This window comes from Anomaloglossus baeobatrachus, chromosome 3, assembly GCF_048569485.1.
Source record: "Anomaloglossus baeobatrachus isolate aAnoBae1 chromosome 3, aAnoBae1.hap1, whole genome shotgun sequence".
Taxonomy (NCBI): domain Eukaryota; kingdom Metazoa; phylum Chordata; class Amphibia; order Anura; family Aromobatidae; genus Anomaloglossus; species Anomaloglossus baeobatrachus.
In genome coordinates, this window is record NC_134355.1 from 204,104,633 (window position 1) to 204,123,693 (window position 19,061).

The following is a 19,061-nucleotide window of genomic DNA, read 5'->3' on the forward strand; positions in this document are numbered from 1 at the left end:
CAGCACTGGTTACTATTAAGGACTACTGGCATGTATTAAAGGGCTAATTTTTAATATCATAAGCTTGGAGTAAGAACATGTTTAATCATATTTTTGAAGATTCCTGGGATTTCTGAACTATACACGTGTAGTGGATGGACGTGCTCCAATTGTAGATGTCAGGAGGAAGAAAGATCTGGTGTGTCAGATTTTAGCAGGCACAATTCTGTGTTTTTGATGGAAAAAAACATTGGGCTACTTTTTTCCCAATTAACATAACAATTGTTAATAGCATCGGCTCACCTGGGCACCGAGGAGTTTTATGTACGACTGCAGTCCCGCTAAGAGGTCGTCCATTGGAAGATACACACCAACAGTATCCTGTGTAACTGTGACACTGGATCTGTAAGTAAGCCGAATGATTAAATTGGTTAATAGTACAATATAAAAAAGTGATATATTTTCTGTTTACTAAGATTATTACAATAAAACTATTGTACCTGAATATTTTGAAATGTTTGCATATTTATGATATGCCCATATTCCAAAGATATGTTACATAATTACCGGTAGAAAATGCTGAAATAATAGCAGAAATAATAGAATGGTTTTAAAGAGATGCATAGAAAAATGGTTGTTATCCAAAACATAATTATTTTTACTGTTACACTGCATTTAATGAGTCAATACGTAAAGAGAAAGTAAGTGTTGAACTCTTACTTTGTATGTAATTTGTAATTTCTGATTCTCCAAAAATTTCCAGTGCATTTCCCAACTAAGCAGAAAACTGATGAGTAGGTAAAATATTGTATGTACTTCCCAAACAACACAAATACTTATGGATTATTGTTAACATGATAGATGGTTAAACCAGCAAATTGCTTGTAAAAACAAGCTACTTTGAAATCCATTTGTTACTAAAAATACACTTCATTTTCAAAAATGGAGAGATTTTTAATTCTATAGATTACTGCTTGATCCCCACAACCAGTTACCTCTGCAGTCCACCAGAAATGGACGGTCTCCTAAGCAAGTTGGACATAACTAACAAGCTTTTTGCTAGTGCTGATCTAAGGCATGCTGGATCACTAGATCCAGCAAGATTTAATGTTCCCATAATCCCCAAAGGCTTCAGAGGCAAATCTCCCTTTGATAACAGAAATGGAGAGTGCAAAGTTTGGAATAGTGGCACAACCACGGCACAAGCCCAAAATGTCAATCCTCTGGAGCACAAAACTTTCGACAAACTGGAAGTTGATAGACAGTGACGTAACTCACTCTTGATTATTGATCTTGAAAAAAACCCTTTACACCTCTCTGCCAAAGCCAGAGAGGTGTAAAGACCAAATTTTGTAAATATGACATTTCAATTTAAGAGGTAATACGTGTGGAATGTTTTTATATATACTGATAATGATTCTGAGAATACTTTTTCAAGACACATAGTACTCTATGTTAATAGTAAATTAAAGTTAATAAAATGTGAAAATATCAGAACTTTGAACAAAATTCAAAATTTATTATGCCTTTAACCCTTTACCAACATCTGCCATACATGTACTGCGCAAGTTTGTAACGGGTGTGTGAAGCAGGCTCACAGGGTGTGGTCGCCCCATACATGACAAGTAATTACACTCTAACAATCTCTTGTTAACCTTTTAAATGCTGTTGTCAAACCCTGACAGTGGCGTTAACTATACAAAGTCATGGGGGCATATCATTTTTCACCAATTGCCTCGCCCATGACGGGATCTCAGATTTTTTGCTATGACAGCCAGGGGTCTCCCTGCAGCTGGCTTCAAAGGACACTGATTTTTATATATACAGCAGCAATGTGGTAGTTCTATATAGTACACAAGCGATCAGAAAACCTCTGAAGGGACTAAAAAATAAAAGTAAAAAAAAAAGGTTTTCCAAATATGTAAAAAATATATAAAAAAACAAGTTCAAATTACCCTCATATTCCCCCATTAAAAAATAAAAAAAAAATAAAAATTAACATACTGTGTTAAAATGTAACAACAAAACAAAATGTAAAACTAATTACCTAATCAGTAACTACTGTAAATGGAAAAAATAAAGAAAGACAAAATTACGTTATTTTGGTCGCTGCAATACCCCCAAAAAAGGCTGTAACAAGCAATCAAAATATGTATCCCCTTCGAAAAGAAAGCCCTCACACAGCTCTATAGAATGAAAAATGAAAATGTTGCGCATCTTGAAAAATGGCAACACAACCCCCCCAAAAAAAATGTATTTCAAACTTTTGATTTTTTTCAATTGCTAGAATAATAATAAAGCAGACTTCTTTGGTATTGCTGTAATCATAGTAAGGGTTCGCTCACATGTGTGCAAAAAAAAATGGTCAAGTTTTCATACAGAAAAGTTGAACGAGTGAAATTTGTTTGGTATTCCATATGTCATGTGAGTGCTATGCCAGTGTGCGTTTTTTTTTCTCGCTAGCATCCGTATGACATGCGTATGCCATCTATATGCAATGCGTTTTTTTTATTTTAGCAACTACTATCCTACAATCATTTACAGAACCATTTACAGAGTTCTATGCTATAGAATGGTAATGTATCTGTAAAAAAACATGTGGCATATGGAAAGTCCATTTTTTTCTTGTACCATTAGAACTGCATTGGTGAGTCTCAGCCATTTTACGCAACCATATGCAGCATGCTGGGATTTTTTTCCTCAGGCTGAAAACAGATCACAGATCAGCGCTGTCTGATTGTTTAACACAGGTGTGAGTGCAGTCTGATTTTTTATCGGATTCCATTTGGCATTTTTATACAAAGATGTGAGCAAACCCTAATGAATAGACTCATATTGCCAGGTCATTTTTGCCACACAATGTACGCAATAAAAACAATTCCCAAAAACAATGTCAGGATTGCGTTTTTTTTCCCAATATCACCGCACTTACATTTTTTTCCTGCTTTGCAGTATACTATATGGTAAAATGATTGGTGCCATTTAGGTGCTTTGCAGGAATATAAGCAAAGTAGAAGAAAAAAAATATTTTTTTTTAATTAAAATATTGCTTTTATCCTCATTTTTTTAATTTTCACAAAGGTAACAGGAAAAAAGAAACCCCTCAATTTGTTTTGCAGATACTTCACAGTGCGCCAATCCTTCATATGTAGCCAGAAACTAGTGTTTTGGCACACGACAGGGCTCAGAAGGGAAGATGCAGTGTTTGACTTTTGGAGCACAATTGTTGTTCTAATAAATTGCAGATGCCATGTTTCATTTAAAGCCCCTGAAATGCAAATCAGCAGAAACCCCAATAAGTTAAACAATTTTAGGAACTGCAACCCTCAACAAATTCATTTAGTGGTGTAGTTATCATTTTGAACACACACATATCTTGTAAGTTCATATCAGTTGGCTGTAAATTTGAAAAATTATGTTTTCTCAACTAAAACTTAAGTTTAGTCTCTTTTTTATTTTTCACAAGAGGTAATATGAGAAAGAAGGCCCCAAAATGTGTTACTACATTTTTTTTAAATGCAGCAATACTGTATGTATAGTCTATGTACTTGTTTGGGAATGAGTACTATTTGTTTTATGAAGTGAAATTTTCAATGGAACAGATTGAGGCTTCCAAATTGCATTTGCAGAACCCTCAATGTCTTAATACCACAGAAAACACCCACAATTGACACATTTTGGATATTACATCTCTCAAGTAATTCACCTAGGAGTGTAGTGAGCATTTTGTACTCACAGGTGCAAAGTAAATATATTTCTATAAGTGCTATGGACATGAATTTCTCGCCAGAAGTAGGTAGAAACCCATCCAATCCACACAGGCAAAGAAATCAAGCCATAGAGATCTATAAATTAAGATGTAGAAAAATGAGAAATGACATACGGGAAAAAGTATTGACCACATAAAGAAATAGAGATGCAAAAAAATATGGAAAGTCATATATCTGTAATTAGAATGCAATCCTGCCATTTTAGTGAAAAAATATCACATGGTTCATCTGATGGCCTATAAAAAGATGTCTCATTACCAAGGTGTCACACAAGAAACGTGTCATGACAGGTAAAACCAGTGAGCTGTCTCAAAACTTTGAGTAATAAATAATACAATAAACAACCTTATTGTTGCAAAACACACTGATGGCATTACTTCCAGAAGAATTTCTAAACTACTGAATTTCCCAGTGAGCAGTGTTGCTCCCCACATGTTTTCAGATAGAGTAGTCAAAAGAATTATCAGAAGAGTTATCCAAGAGACAAGAAGTAGCAATGGAGAGATACACATAGACCTAGAATCAGCATGTAAAATTATTTTTAAGAAACTAATAAGTAATGCACTCAACCTTCATGACCTGTATGCACGCTCACAATGCAAGCCTCCACTGCTGAACAAAAAGCATGTTCAAGCGCATTTAAGTTTTTGAACAATAGTGATGGGCGAACCCGAACTGTAAAGTTCAGGGTCCATACTGAACATATAGCGTTCGTGCACACGATCCGGAGCACGAGTTTTCCTGGGAAACTCATGTTACAGTTTGAGTCCAGTTCAGGTCCAGGGGCTGTAAAAAAAGAGCACATTAGTAAAAAAACATTATGATTATACTTACCGCTCCCGCGACGTGTCCTGCAGACTCTGTCTCCAGGCTGCTTCTGCTTCCGGGTCCGAACATTAACTTCTGGTAGTATTCACTGCACTGCTCGTCACTCGGCAGTTTTTGGCTTTTTTCGGCCGTGTTCTCGGTGACGTCAGGGTTCTGTTACGAATCGGCGCCACCATAGCTGCAAGCAGCCTGCTGCGGTTCCTGTTGCGACCAGGCGCCGGCTGCCGTTTTTGGCCGTGCCTCGGGTCGTCCAGCTGGCTGCTTCTTCTTCCACGTCTAAGTTTGCAGAGGCGGCCATTGCTCATGCGCGCCCCGATTTACTCCAGCCAGAGTCGAAGTCCAGTGTTTCGCCTACTGAGCATGCTCCTACACTTTGTGCGAAAGCCTCTTTGCACAGGTACTTGGACATCGTGCCATGTCTAAGTCCTGTGTTGTGCCTACTGAGCATGCTCAGGCAGATAGTCTGGTTTCCGAGACTGTTGTTCAGGCTACTGAGCATGCTCAGGCACTTAGTGCATCAAAGGTTAGGTCCGGTAAGGACCTCACTGGGCATGTCTGGGAGTTGGCAGGCTCTGATAGGCCGACACACATCAGGTGTCCTGATGATGTGGCCACTCCGGACTGGCTCGCAGAGGCCCGCCCCTATGACACGACACCTCACCATTGGTCGTCAGACGATGACTGGTGAAGTGTTTGAGGAGTGGTTGCCATGAGGTCATCAATGACGTGGCGGTTCCGGATAGGCTGCTGGTGACGTCACTGATGACATGGCACTCTGCTGTTGGACCCTGGAGGTGCCATTGTGGTCCCCCTGGGTTTGGAGCAGACCCAGGTTATAAAAGGGTCTGGAGACAACATGGAGGTGTGCAGTCTTCACATTTGCTCAGATAGAGCACACCTCCATGTTAGAGCCTTATTGCGGCATAAGCCTGTGTTTGGAAGCAGTAGGTAGGGTTAGGCGTCCGGTGCTTGTCATGCCAAGACACCCGTGGCTCAGCACGTTAGGGTCAGGCGCCGGGCTTCCACCTACTACCGTCCTGGAGTTGACTGGGCTGCAGTTGCTGCGCCTCCTGGCCGTTTGTGCCCCCTACGCACATGGACAGCGCACCTGCTGGGCCACCTGTCCGGTTGTGCCTCCTACGCGCACGGACAGCGTACCCCAGGACCCCTGTGGAGTTAACAGGGTGTTCCTGGATTAGGTGTGTGAATCTATTATCCTCCTTGGCTTCCCAGTCAACGCTACTGGTGTGATCTCTTGGCCTGACGTGTCCTCTACACACGTGGCCATTCGCGTAGTGACCAGAAACACTAATCCGAGGACCACTCGGTCTGTCGTGTCTGACATGTGTCGTGTCGCAGCGGTCTTCTCGGTCAACGCTACCTGGTCACCATCCGGCCAGACGTGTTCCCTGCACACATGCTCAGGTTTGCGCCAATTCTACCAAAACGCTAACTGGGTTGTTGTCCGGTCTGACATGTTCCTACACACGTGACCGGTTCCCTGGGTTATCTCAGAGCCATCCAGCTCTATAGTCTCTGCCTAACCCTCAGGTGCCAGCAGCTCCTTTGTCATATGGAGCACGGTGTGCCCCGACTGGCGATTAGGATATATACCCCCTGGTCCTAATCTGCTGGTCCCCCCGTAACAGGTTCACTCAAGTCCATGAGCCATGGTCTCTATTGAACTTTGACTAAAACTGTGCAAGTCTTGCATCGGTATCACCTGACACGGCGCATACTCTGCTGACAGGAGCGAGTCGGCTGCATGTATTTTCATGCAGCTGACGTGCTCCTTTCAGGAGAGTTTGCACCGAGCTGGGTGATACCGATATAAAACTCCTAGGAGTCATACCCAAGCCTCAGCTGTGTACTTATGTGAAGTGTCTGACAGCTCTCAGCTGAGTCTGTGTGAGCATACCTGTGTTTGTCTTCTCGCACAGATGTAGCAAAGCTGAAGATGCTCGCCCGTCTTTTGACTACGTCGGAAGTGTTTTTTGGGGTAATAAAGATGGAGTCCTAAATGTCTTCTGTTTTATTTCTAATAAAATATTTACAATTTAAAATAATACACGCTGTCATAGAGTGGACATTTGTGATTGAATGCTGGAGTAACCTGAAACCAGCCCATATATTCTAGCATCTAGAATATATGGGCATGCTTCCAGGTTACTCCAACAGCCAACCACAGAAGCCCATTCTGCGAGACAGCGTCTGAGATTAGCTGTTGGGTCTCTGACACACACAGTAGGGTAAAAATAAATAAATACTTAAAAAAAATGACGCAGCGCTCCATGGTATTTTTTATTCTCAGTGCAGGTAAAGCAGACGGCTACGGGCTGCCACCCCCATCTGCCTGGCTTAACCTTGGCTGGCAATCAAAATACAGGGAAGCCCATAATTTATTTTTTTTTAATTATTTAAAAAAATAATAATAAAAAAATGTGTGGCCTTCCGCCATATGTTGATTGCTAGTCAGGTAACACCAGGCTGCTGGGGACTGGGGTTCTCCACAGCCCGCAGTCACCCCTGAAAATGGTGCATTGTTCCTTATCCTTTCATTGAGGATCTCTGAATGATCCAATGTTGTCCTAAATGATTGATGATGATAAATATAAGCCACCTGTATGTAATCAATTCTCCATATAAATGCACCTGCTCTGTGATGGTCTCAATGTTCTGTTTAAAGCGCAGATAGCATCATGAAGACCAAGGAACACAACAGGCAGATCCGTGATACTGTTGTGGAGAAGTTTAAAGCCGGATTTGGTTACAATAAGTTTTCCAAAACTTTAAACATCCCAAGGAGCACTGTGCAAGCGATCATAATGAAATCGAAGGAGTATCATAGCACTGCAAAGCTACCAAGAACCGGCCGTCCATCCAAACTTTCATCTGAAACAAGGAGAAGACTGATCAGAGATGCAGCCAAGAGACCTGTAATACTATTGTATGAACTGAGGATTTCGATTGCGTTAGGGCAATGATAACCAGAGACAGGTTCTTGGTGCAAAGACGTTTTATAATATGCAACCAACAATATGTACACAGAACAGAACATAAACACAGTAGAACATAAACACAGTAAATACCTGCCAGGTTCGGAACAAAGGGGAACTCCCTAGGCCGCGCACCGGACTCCCCCAGGGAGACCACCAGGAGCAAACCCCTATACAGGGGCTGTCTGGTGATCACCCCAGAAGGCCTAAATGCGCAGCAGCCGGGACACGAAAGGGCAACAGGTATAGTCCAAAAATGTCCGTACGTGATGTGAGTCCTAGGGTGGATATGAAACGGAAGGAACCGGGCAGAAGTGCCGACCAGAGACGGCAGACAGAGTCCGGGACCAGCAAGGGCACAGCTTGATGAGACCAGGTGAAGTCCAGAGCCGGTGTCGGGTGTTTCAACAGGATCCAAAATAGCAATCAGCAACTAAGAGCAGCAGGGCAGGAGTAGACAGGAAGCAGTATACTCAAGCAACTAGACTAAGCTTAGGGGCGTGCTTTTAAACAGATGAACAGGAAGTAGAGCAACAGAACAGAAAACTCCATGTTAACAAAGGGCAAGATCCTTCAGAAGCAAACTGGAAATCCCGGAACTCTGACAAGACCTATGATCACTCTGGATGAACTGCAGAGATCTACAGCTGAGGTGGGAGAGTCTGTCCATAGGACAACAATCAGTCATACACTGCACAAATCTGGCCTTTATGGAAGAGTGGCAGGGCGAAAGCCATTTCTCAAAGGCATCCATAAAAAGTGTGCCTTAAAGTTCGCCACAAGCCACAAGCCACAGCCAAGGACAGGGAAGATGGTTAAAATTCATGGGAAGATGGATAGAGCCAAATACAGGACAATTCTTGAAGAAACACTGTTGGAGTCTGCAAAAGACCGGAGACTGGGACGGAGATTTATCTTTCAACAAGACAATGATTCAAAACATAAAGCAAAATCTACAATAGAATGGTTCACAAATAAGCATATCCAGGTGTTAGAATGGCCAAGTCAAAGTTCAGACCTGAATCCAATCGACAATCTTTGGAAAGAGCTGAAAACTGCTGTTCACAAACACTCTCCATCCAACCTTACTCAGCTCCAGTTGTTTGCAAAGGAAGAATGGGCAAGAATTTCAGTCTCTCGATGTGCAAAACTGATAGAGACAGAACCCAAGTGACTTGCAGCTGTAATCGCACCAAAAGGTGACGCTAGAAAGTATTAACTTAAAGGGGACAAATAATATTGCACGCCCCAATCTTCAGTTATTTATTTTTTAAAAAAGTTTAAAATAAGCAATACATTTTGTTCAACTTCAGAATTGTGTCCCACTTGTTGTTGATTCTTCACTATAACATTAAAATGTTTATCTTTATGTTTGAAGCCTGAAATGTGGGAAAAGGTTGATATATATATATATATATATATATATATATATGAATATATATACAATATGTACAGTGCTGACCAAACGTATTGGCACCCCTGCAATTATGTCAGATAATACTCAGTTTCTTCTTGAAAATGATTCCAATCACAAATTCTTTGGTATTATTATCTTCATTTAATTTGTCTTCAGTGAAAGAAAAAAAAAATTGTCATAAAGCCAAATTGGATATAATTCCACACCAAACATAAAAAGGGGGTGGACAAAAGTATTGGCACTGTTTGAAAAATCATGTGATGCTTCTCTAATTTGTGTAATTAACAGCACCTGTAACTTACCTGTGGCACCTAACAGGTGTTAGCAATAACTAAATCACACTTGCAGCCAGTTGACATGGATTAAAGTTGACTCAACCTGTGTCCTGTGTCCTTGTGTGTACCACATTGAGCATGGAGAAAAGAAAGAAGACCAAAGAACTGTCTGAGGACTTGAGAATCCAAATTGTGAGGAAGCATGAGCAATCTCAAGGCTACAAGTTCATCTCCAAAGACCTGAAAGTTCCTGTGTCTACGGTGCGCAGTGTCATCAAGAAGTTTAAAGCCAATGGCACTGTGGCTAACCTCCCTAGATGTGGACGGAAAAGAAAAATTGACGAGAGATTTCAACGCATGATTGTGCGGATGGTGGATAAAGAACCTCGACTAACATCCAAAAAAGTTCAAGCTGCCCTACAGTCCAAGGGTACAACAGTGTCAACCCGTACTATCCATCGGCGTCTGAATGAAAAGGGACTGTATGATAGGATACCCAGGAAGACCCCACTTCTTACCCTGAGACATAAAAAAGCCATGCTGGAGTTTGCCAAAACTTACCTGAGAAAGCCTAAAACGTTTTGGAGGAATGTTCTCTGGTCAGATGAGACAAAAGTAGAGCTTTTTGGGAAAAGCCATCAACATAGAGTTTACAGGAAAAAGAGAGGCATTCAAAAAAAAGAACACGGTCCCTACAGTCAATCATCGCGGAGGGTCCCTGATGTTTTGGGGTTGCTTTGCTGCCTCTGGCACTGGACTGCTTGACTGTGTGCATGGCATTATGAAGTCTGAAGACTACCAACAAATTTTGCAGCATAATGTAGGGCCCAGTGTGAGAAAGCTGGGCCTTCCTCAGAGGTCATGGGTCTTCCAGCAGGACAATGACCCAAAACACGCTTCAAAAAGCACTAGAAAATGGTTTGATGGAAAGCACTTGAGACTACTAAAGTGGCCAGCAATGAGTCCAAACCTGAAACCCATAGAACACCTGTGGAGAGATCTCAAAATGGCAGTTTGGAGAAGGCACCCTTCAAATCTCAGGGACCTGGAACAGTTTGCAAAAGAAGAATGGTCTAAAATTCCAGCAGAGCATTGTAAGAAACTCATTGATGGTTACCGGAAGCGGTTGTTCGCAGTTATTTTGGCTAAAGGTTGTGCAACCAAGTATTAGGCTAAGGGTGCCAATACTTTTGTCTGGCCCATTTTTGGAGTTTTGTGTGAAATGATCAATGATTTGATTTTTGTTTCATTCTCTTTTGTGTTTTTTCATTGCAAGCAAAATTTATAAAGATATTAATACCAAAGAATTTGTGATTGCAATCATTGTCAAGAAGAAACTGAGTATTATCTGACAGAATTGGAGGGGTGCCAATACATTTGGCCAGCACTGTATATATATATATATATATATATATATATATATATATATATATATATATATATATATATATATATATATATATATATGTTTGATTTTTATATTATTGTATGTTTGCATCTCAATATTTAAGCTTCGACTTTTATTCTCATTGTGACTTACTGGTTTTGTGCATGCTTTTAATTGGTTTAATTTTTTTCTATTTGGTGTTTTTTGCATTACTGAATAAAAATATTACATTTTTTTGATGTGCCTGTCCAAGCATAGTTTCTTTTTTTCCTTTTTTTTTGCTATGATTCTTCACTATGCAGTGAGCACTCCCATCTAATGTTGCTGAATGGCTTCCAGAAGCCATGTCAAATTAGCAGAGCTCCTCATGTACCAGAACAGCTGTACCTCCAAAATTAACCCCAGTTTACAAATTACATCCCTCAGTTAATTTATCTACAGGTGTAGTGAAGATGTCCACTCCACAAGTGTTCACAGTGCTTATACCATTGCGTTGTCAAGAAAAGAAATTACACTTTTACCACAAAAATGTTCAGACATTAATGGCTATGTTGAGTTATTTAGAGGGCATACCAAATTTATATTGTTATACAACATGTACACTGACTACTTTATACACTCATCAAAGTGTCATATCCTCAGTTTGTCCCCATGAACAAATATTCACTACTCACTTTTGTGATATACCGTATATACAGTATATACTGTGTATATATATATATATATATATATATATATATATATATATATATATTTATATATACAGTTGAAACCATAAGTTTACCTACATATCTAAAAAGACACATATGCATGTTTTTCTCAGTATCTGCAAAGTCAAAAGTTTACATACACTAAGGGTACTGTGCCTTTAAACAATATGGGACAGTCCATATGATGATGTCATATCTTTGGTAGCTTCTGATAGGTTTATTGGCAGCATCTGAGTTAATTAGAGACACACCTGTGGATGTAATTTTAATGCACACCTGAAACACACGGCTTCTTTGGGTATCATCATGCGAAAGTCAAAAGAAATCAGCCAAGATCTCCAGAAGAGAATAGTGGACTTGCACAAGTCTGGTTCAACCTTGGGTGCAATTTCCAGATACCTGAAGGTGCCTCAGTACAAACAAGATGGGAATGTTCAGCCATCATACCGCTCAGGAAGGAGACGGGTTCAGTGAACCAGATATGAACGAGCTTTGGTCAGACATGTGTATATCAACCCAAGAACAAAAGCAAAAGACCTTGTGAAGATGCTGGCAGAAGCTGGTAAGATTGTGTCATTATCAAGTAATCAAAAAATGTTATGTACACAAAATGGTACCAATAAAAACTTTAACTCCCCACAAAAAAACAAGCCCTCATGGAGCCCTGAAAGAAGAAAATTCTAAATATTATAGTGCTAAAGATATAGCAATACACTTACATAGGAGTTTCCATTTAAATCTATGCAATAACTAACTCAAACAGACATTCAGTAGAACCACTCATTGCAATGAAAAGCAGATGGAGTCACTTTGGACTCTCATGTCCTCTTTTCCAGCAGTGTTGCATCTGTTTCGGCATGCACAATATATATATATATATATATATATATATATATATATATATCTAGAGAGAGAGAGAGAGACAGAGAGACAAAACCAGAATTACAGTACCAGGGACAAGTTTAGGATCCCAGATAATAGTAGCCAAAACATTTTTTTTCTTTAAACTGTTTTGTTTTTTTTTGTTTTTTTAAATAAAAAAAGAAAGCCTTTGGTACTCTTATTATCATATTGACCACCCAAAAAAAATCTAATATTACTGGATTCTAAGAAATATATAGAAACAAACAAAAATGGGAAAAAAACACAATTACTGCTTTTTTTGTTCATTCATCTCCTAAAAATTATAACAAAAAGTGATCAAAAAGATGTAATAGGCCCAATGAAAACTAAACAAAAATAAGGTTTGATATAACTTAGTTACTGAGAAAATATGAAACATTACCTACAGACAGGGGCGTAACTACCGCGGTCGCAGGGGTCGCCATTGCGACCAGGCCCGGCAGGTTAGGGGCCCGCAGCTGCTCTGCACATCACCAGCCAGCTCCTTTCTGTGAGCAAGGAGCTGAGATAATCTGTCGCAGACCACTCGGCCGCTATATGACCCGGTGCCGGAACTGATACCGGGGCCCCCTGCCCAGTCCCAGTGCTTGTGGCACCAGGGCCCCCTCTCCCATCATCGCGCACAACAATGATAAAGTATAGAGCGGTCTGTGTCACTCAATGCATCATAATTTTCCCCCTTTGCCTGCATGGTGACGTCACTCCTGTGCGACTGCTGTGCTCGGAGCACAGAGCGCAGGACAGAAGGATGAGCAGCGGGGGAATGAGGACAGAGGTGAGGACAAAGCAGCGGTGGAATAAGGAGAGGTGACGACAGAGCAACGGTGGAAGGAGGAGAGAGAGGTGAGTACTTGTTGGTTTTTTTTATATCAATTAGTGAGTACACAGTGGCCAGAGGCCTGGAAGGGCTGCATTATACATGGAGGCCTGGGGAGGCTGGCTGCATTATTATACATGGAGGCCTGAAGAGGCTGACTGTATTATCATAAATGTAGGCCTGAGGAGGCTGGCTGCATTATTATACATGGAGGCCTGTGGAAGCTGGCTGCATTATTATACATGGAGGCCTGGAGAGGCTGGCTGCATTATTATGCATGGAGGTCTGGGGAGGCTGGCTGCATTATTATATATGGAGGCCTGGGGGTTCTGCATTATGCATGGAGGTCTAGTTATACATGGAGGCCTGGGGGTGCTGCATTATATATGGAGGTCTATGAGGCTGCATGATAAACATGACGGAAACCTTCTACATGGTCTATAGGGGTGTATTGTACATGGAGGTCTATGGGGCTGCATTATACATAGAGGTCTATGGGGATGTAGTACACAATATGAAGGACACCTTATACATGGACTGGGCGTGCATTATACATGGAGGATCATGGGGCTGCATAATACAAAATGAAGGACACCTTATACATGGAATATAGGGTTGCATTATACATGGAGGTCTATGGGGCCGCATAATACAATATGAAGTTTTATGTTGTTGCGTTATAATACATATGTGACTATGGGGACTACATTATAATATATGGAGGACTATGGACCCAACCTTATACATGGACTATGGGGGTGCATTATAAAACATGGACAACTATGTGGTGCAGTATAATATATGGAGTACTATGGGGTGAATTATAATATATGGGGAACTATGGGGTGAATTATAATACATGGAGAACTATGGGAAATTCATTATAATAATTGGAGGGTTATGAGGGCTACTTTATACATGGAGGACTATAGAGGTACAATATAATATATGGAGGACTATGTGGTGCAGTATCATATATGGAGTTCTATAGGGTGAATTATAATACATGGAGAACTATGGGAAATGCATTATAATACATGGAGGGCTATGGAGGTACATTCTAATATATGAAGGGTTATGTGGGACCCTTTATACTGTATGGAAGGCTATGTGGGGGCCATTATAGTATTTGAAGAAGTATTTACAAGGGGGGGACAAAGATACAAGCAGGGGATTGGAACGTTTCATGCTGAGGGAAAAAGGCTCTTTCCCTCAGCACCCAGTTTTCCGTAATAAAAGTTTTTTGTAGGGACCTCCAAAATGTTGACTTATCTTTGAAAAATGAGTAGTGCTCTGGATGAATATGACGACCTGCCCACTTTTTCTAAAACATTTACACTTTTGTAAAAAATTGTGGAATAGTGGGGGTTTGTCCAATATTTTATAACATATGGGTATTTTTTTTCACGTCAAGTTCCTATTACAAAATACAAGATAGTGGTGAGGCAGGCTAATCGAATGTCACAGCACATTCAAGGTTAAATTGTCACATTCTAGAAAAAAATAAAAGTATATGGCCAGATACAAGTTTTTGAATAGGTTGCCTGGAAATCTGCAAAAGCCTCAGGAGCCATTAGCCTTATCCATTTTAATGTTCTGATTGCTAAAACATTTATCTTCCCCATCGAAATAGTGGGGGAAATACAGTTCTATATTTGTGAGCATTTTCCCCTCACTTCATAATATCAAAAGAAAGCTATGAAGCCAAAGCAAATGAATACTGGTCTCTAGTCAAAAACAGATCTGTAGCAAAATGTGCTGAAAAACGACTGCATCTAGGGAATCTATTCCAGCCTCGGAGGCATTTAGTCTAGCTATTAAATACTCAAATTGCTAAAACATTTACTTTCTCCACCAGGACTATGCTTACAAATAATGCTAAGTGCCTGCAGAAGTGATTTGTGACGTATTTATTTTGAATCATGGAAAGACTGAACTCTTCCTATTGTAGAATAATTCTAAAAGAGCACACATTCAATTGAAAAATAAATCAAAATGACCAACCTCACTGTATGTGCCATCATCATTGCACTCTGGGATAAACACTTGCTGGAATTCTTTGCGGGCTTGCTCTTGAGTGTACTTCCTCTCTGCAACACATCTGGAAACATCTTAAAATAAATAGAAGGAAAACTTAGCCTTAATATGCAATAGAGAAACCCTCATCTCAATACGTTTACCATCTTAAGTCGTCAAGCTTAGCCACAAGATTAACTAAAGTAGAAATGATTTTTCAACACAACATCACAAAAAAAAAATAATGGGAGCTACAAGAAAAATAGACTATATAAAGTGCCACCAGTCTCAGAGTAAGATACTAAGAGATTCACTGACCTGGTGGAATATTTATAATAAAACCACTATTTATTGAATATATTAAAATAAAACCTTATCCACCACCAATTAGAAAGGTCTGCCCAGAATATACATAACCCAATAAGGTCCTGAGCAATAAAGTGCTAAAATAGTGTCACAATATATTTTTTCGCAGGATGTTGCATACTTCCCACTGGTAATCCTAAAAGAATCACTATGCATTATTTAATGTAATATAATGGATATATTATACTGGACATTGATATATACAATTTCCAAAATATCACATTAGTCACCTGATATGGCTTGACTGCTGTTCAAAATTTATTTATTTCCCAATAGAAGGGCGATTTTATAAATTCTCTCATATAGTCCCTAGATTAGACATATACTTGTCTCATCACACTATTTCCATCCAGTTCCAACAAAGTGGGCAGAACTGGGGTGGTACGGGCACGTAGTTGCTAGAGTAGAATTTATGGCGAGGAGCAAATAGAGGTGTATGCCACTCATCTGTTCCTCCAGATTCCAGTCCATATCCTCTGTTGCCAGTTTATTATCATTCTACATACATTACCTACAATATTATCAGGCTCATAAGACTTGTCCCTGCTAGATGATCCTCTGGAGGTCTAGTATGATTCTAAGGCCTGCAGTACATCCTATGTGTTCATTACACACAAGCGTTTTCATGTTGAATTCAAAACTGACAAAAGTAATCTTATATAAATGTACATGCTCCCTGATTCATTTTTAAGAAGCTGTTATTGATGTTAATGATATTAATACTAGACATTACTATAAAATTAATCAGGCTTAGACTTCTGGGCCATCTCATGTTTTATGAATAGATTACAGTATTTTTGGTTTTATAAGACGCACCGGATTATAAGACGCACCCCAAATTTGAAGGAGGAAAATAGGAAAAAAATAATTTTCACTTTTATCATGAGGGTCCGTCTCATAATCCTAGTGTCTCTGATATATTATCTATATCTATATTATCTATAGCTATATTATCACCAGGAGAAAGCAGCGGTGGTGGAATGGCTCAGGAAGGTCACAGGAGGCAGGGTAGGTGATGCTGCGGGCTCGGAGGAGGGGGTATTGCGGCTCAGGAGGGTTGGCGATGCTGCGAGCCCAGAGGAGGGAGTGTCATGGCTCAAGAGGATCAGTGTGCAGAGGGTCAGCAATAATGTGGGTTCGTGGGGTGCACAGCGGCGGGTGCCATTGCTCTGTCGGCGGGCTCAGAGGAGAGTGTGTCGTGGCTCAAGAGGGTCAGTGCGTGGTAGTGGAGGGTCAGCGACACTGCGGGTTTGTGGGGTGTCAAGGGCGGCAAGCGCCATTGATCTGCCGGCGGACTGTGGGCTCCATTGAATTGGCCGTTGATGTGATGGACTTCAAGAAAATGGTCGCGTGTAGCGCCTGGTCCCACCAGACCCCGTGGGGGGCGCGCTCCCTCACATGTGCCCAGTCCCAGCATGGCTCCCACTTGCACTCCCAGTCATAGCCCCAGGCAGCGACGGCCTTCCTCTTACCGGTCTCATGACTCTGCTCCTGCTCACTCCCGGGTCAGACATCATGCTCCTGGGGCTGCTTCAGCCTCTTCCTGTCTGCAGAGCAAATGTCAAATATATAGAAATAGGAAAACGGGTTTTAGCCGCGCTGAAAAACCACTGGTACAGGATTAATGAAGAGGTTTCTTTTTTATTTCAGCTGAAATAAAAAAGAAACCTCTTCATTAATCCTGTACCAGTGGTTTTTCAGCGCGGCTAAAACCCGTTTTCCTATTTCTATATATTTGACATTTGCTAGCCACGGGGCCGCTGCTTTCAAACCAATCTGACACTCACATGCGATCTCAGGAGTTGTGACTGGCACAACCAGATCAGGTGAGTGTACTCTTATTTTTCGTCATCTCCAGTCATACCGGGTAAGACCCTATTTGCGCCTTCTGTCTCCCCACCTCTAGTGTCTGCAGAGCACACACAGTTCTGCAGTGTCTGATTCTAGGCTGCACACGAGGCCACGCCCCCTTTCTTAAAGTGGTAGTGCCCAATTACCTGGAAGTGACCTCATAGGTCACCTGTTGCCATATGGTATTTAAGTTCACCTCCCCTGGCACGAGGCTCCTGAGCAATGCCTTTATTAGTGTACTGCCAGTGTCCAGAGCCGTTTGTGCTATTATTTGATATCCGTGCATTTGATACCTGGTTCTAATCCTTTGTCTCACCGTAGTGCCATCTATACCACTTCGGCTGGGGACGTCACCGCTTATACCTACCGTGGACGTCACCATGCCATACCTGCCGCGGACACTATCTATACATACCCGCAGTGGACGTCACCGGCCATACCCGCAGTGGACGTCACCGCTCATACCTACATTGGACGTCACCGGGCCCTACCTGCCGTGGACATTATCTGTACCATAAATGCTGTGGACGTCACCTGCTGTGAACATCTCCGGTACCGTTTCCGTGTTCTGCCGGCTGTGGACGTCACAACCTTGCTACACCTGGCCCTACAGAGACTCCTACTACCGGTTCCTGGCTGCCGTGCATTTAGGCCTTCTGGGGAGGCACCGCACAGTCCCTGTATAGGGGTTCGCTGCTGGTCGCCTTCTCGGGGGAGTCCGGTGCATGGTCCAGTGGGTCCACCTCCGGACACTCGCCGCTCCTCGGTGAGTGTAATATCGCGGAGGTGGCGCATGTGCAGATTGGCCTCCGCAACTATTTTCTAGAAGTCCGGCATGTCAATCACCGGCGATTCAAAACAGCTCACAGATCAATTGCACCCACCGCGACACACCACGAGCTCACAGTATCGCCGACCTCCCGCTGCTGTACATTGACCTTCTTGAGCCGTGACACCCACTCCTACGAGCCCACAGGCAGATCAATGGTGCCTGCCGCTGTGACATGCTACGTGCCCGTGGTATCACCGAACCTCTGCTGCCGCACACTGACCCTCCTGAACTTCTCCACCGCAGTGACACCCCCTCTGAGCCCTCTTTATTGCCGACCCTGCACCACTACTGCCACTCCGGTAAGCCATATGTGGTTTGTAAGATCCAACCCCATTTTCCGCTCAGTTTTGTGGGGAAAAAAGTGCGTCTTACAAACCAGAAAATATGGTATAAGATGACAATCTTAGCTTTGTATTTGAGTCAAGTAAATGTATATATCAGTACTTCTAAAACAAAAAATTGTAATATACTAGGAATGAGTGGATCTTTTCAAATTCGCTGTCATTAAAAAGATTTTCCCCAAAAATTTCAATTTGCGGCTAATAAATTTGTGTCAATCTCACAACTGGAAAGCTTATAATTGCTCAGAAATACATGTGGGAGGAGAGGAGAGAGAGAATGAGAACCCTGCTGATCATAAGAGCTTATAATCTAAAGGAAAGATGACCATGCTGACCAGTGTTCTAATTTGATAAAACCGTAAATTTGAGAAAATTCAACATGAACTTGATCCTCTGTAAGGAGATGAACATACTATCCACATTCCCCCATGAAGACACAAGTATTGTTATTGTGATTTGTAACGTGAACTGTGAACTGTGCGTAAGTAATAGTGATGGTCGAACCCAAATACGGACTGAAAAGTCTCTGTTACTGTTACTGTTACTGTCCGGGTTCAGCCACACGAATAAAAA

The 19,061-nt window shown here is 41.4% G+C and overlaps 1 protein-coding gene across 2 annotated transcripts in view; it reads right to left on the reverse strand.

Annotated features, from left to right (window-relative positions):
* Positions 1 to 19,061, reverse strand: part of SMOC2 (SPARC related modular calcium binding 2) — a 767,036-nt gene that overhangs the window by 463,390 nt on the left and 284,585 nt on the right. For both annotated transcript variants that reach the window (XM_075339692.1, XM_075339691.1), the window contains exons 3-4: positions 15,087 to 15,193; positions 283 to 382 (exon numbers count right to left, since the gene is read on the reverse strand). In XM_075339692.1, the coding sequence (XP_075195807.1) occupies positions 283 to 382; positions 15,087 to 15,193 (207 nt within the window). The remainder of the gene's footprint in view (positions 1 to 282; positions 383 to 15,086; positions 15,194 to 19,061) is intronic.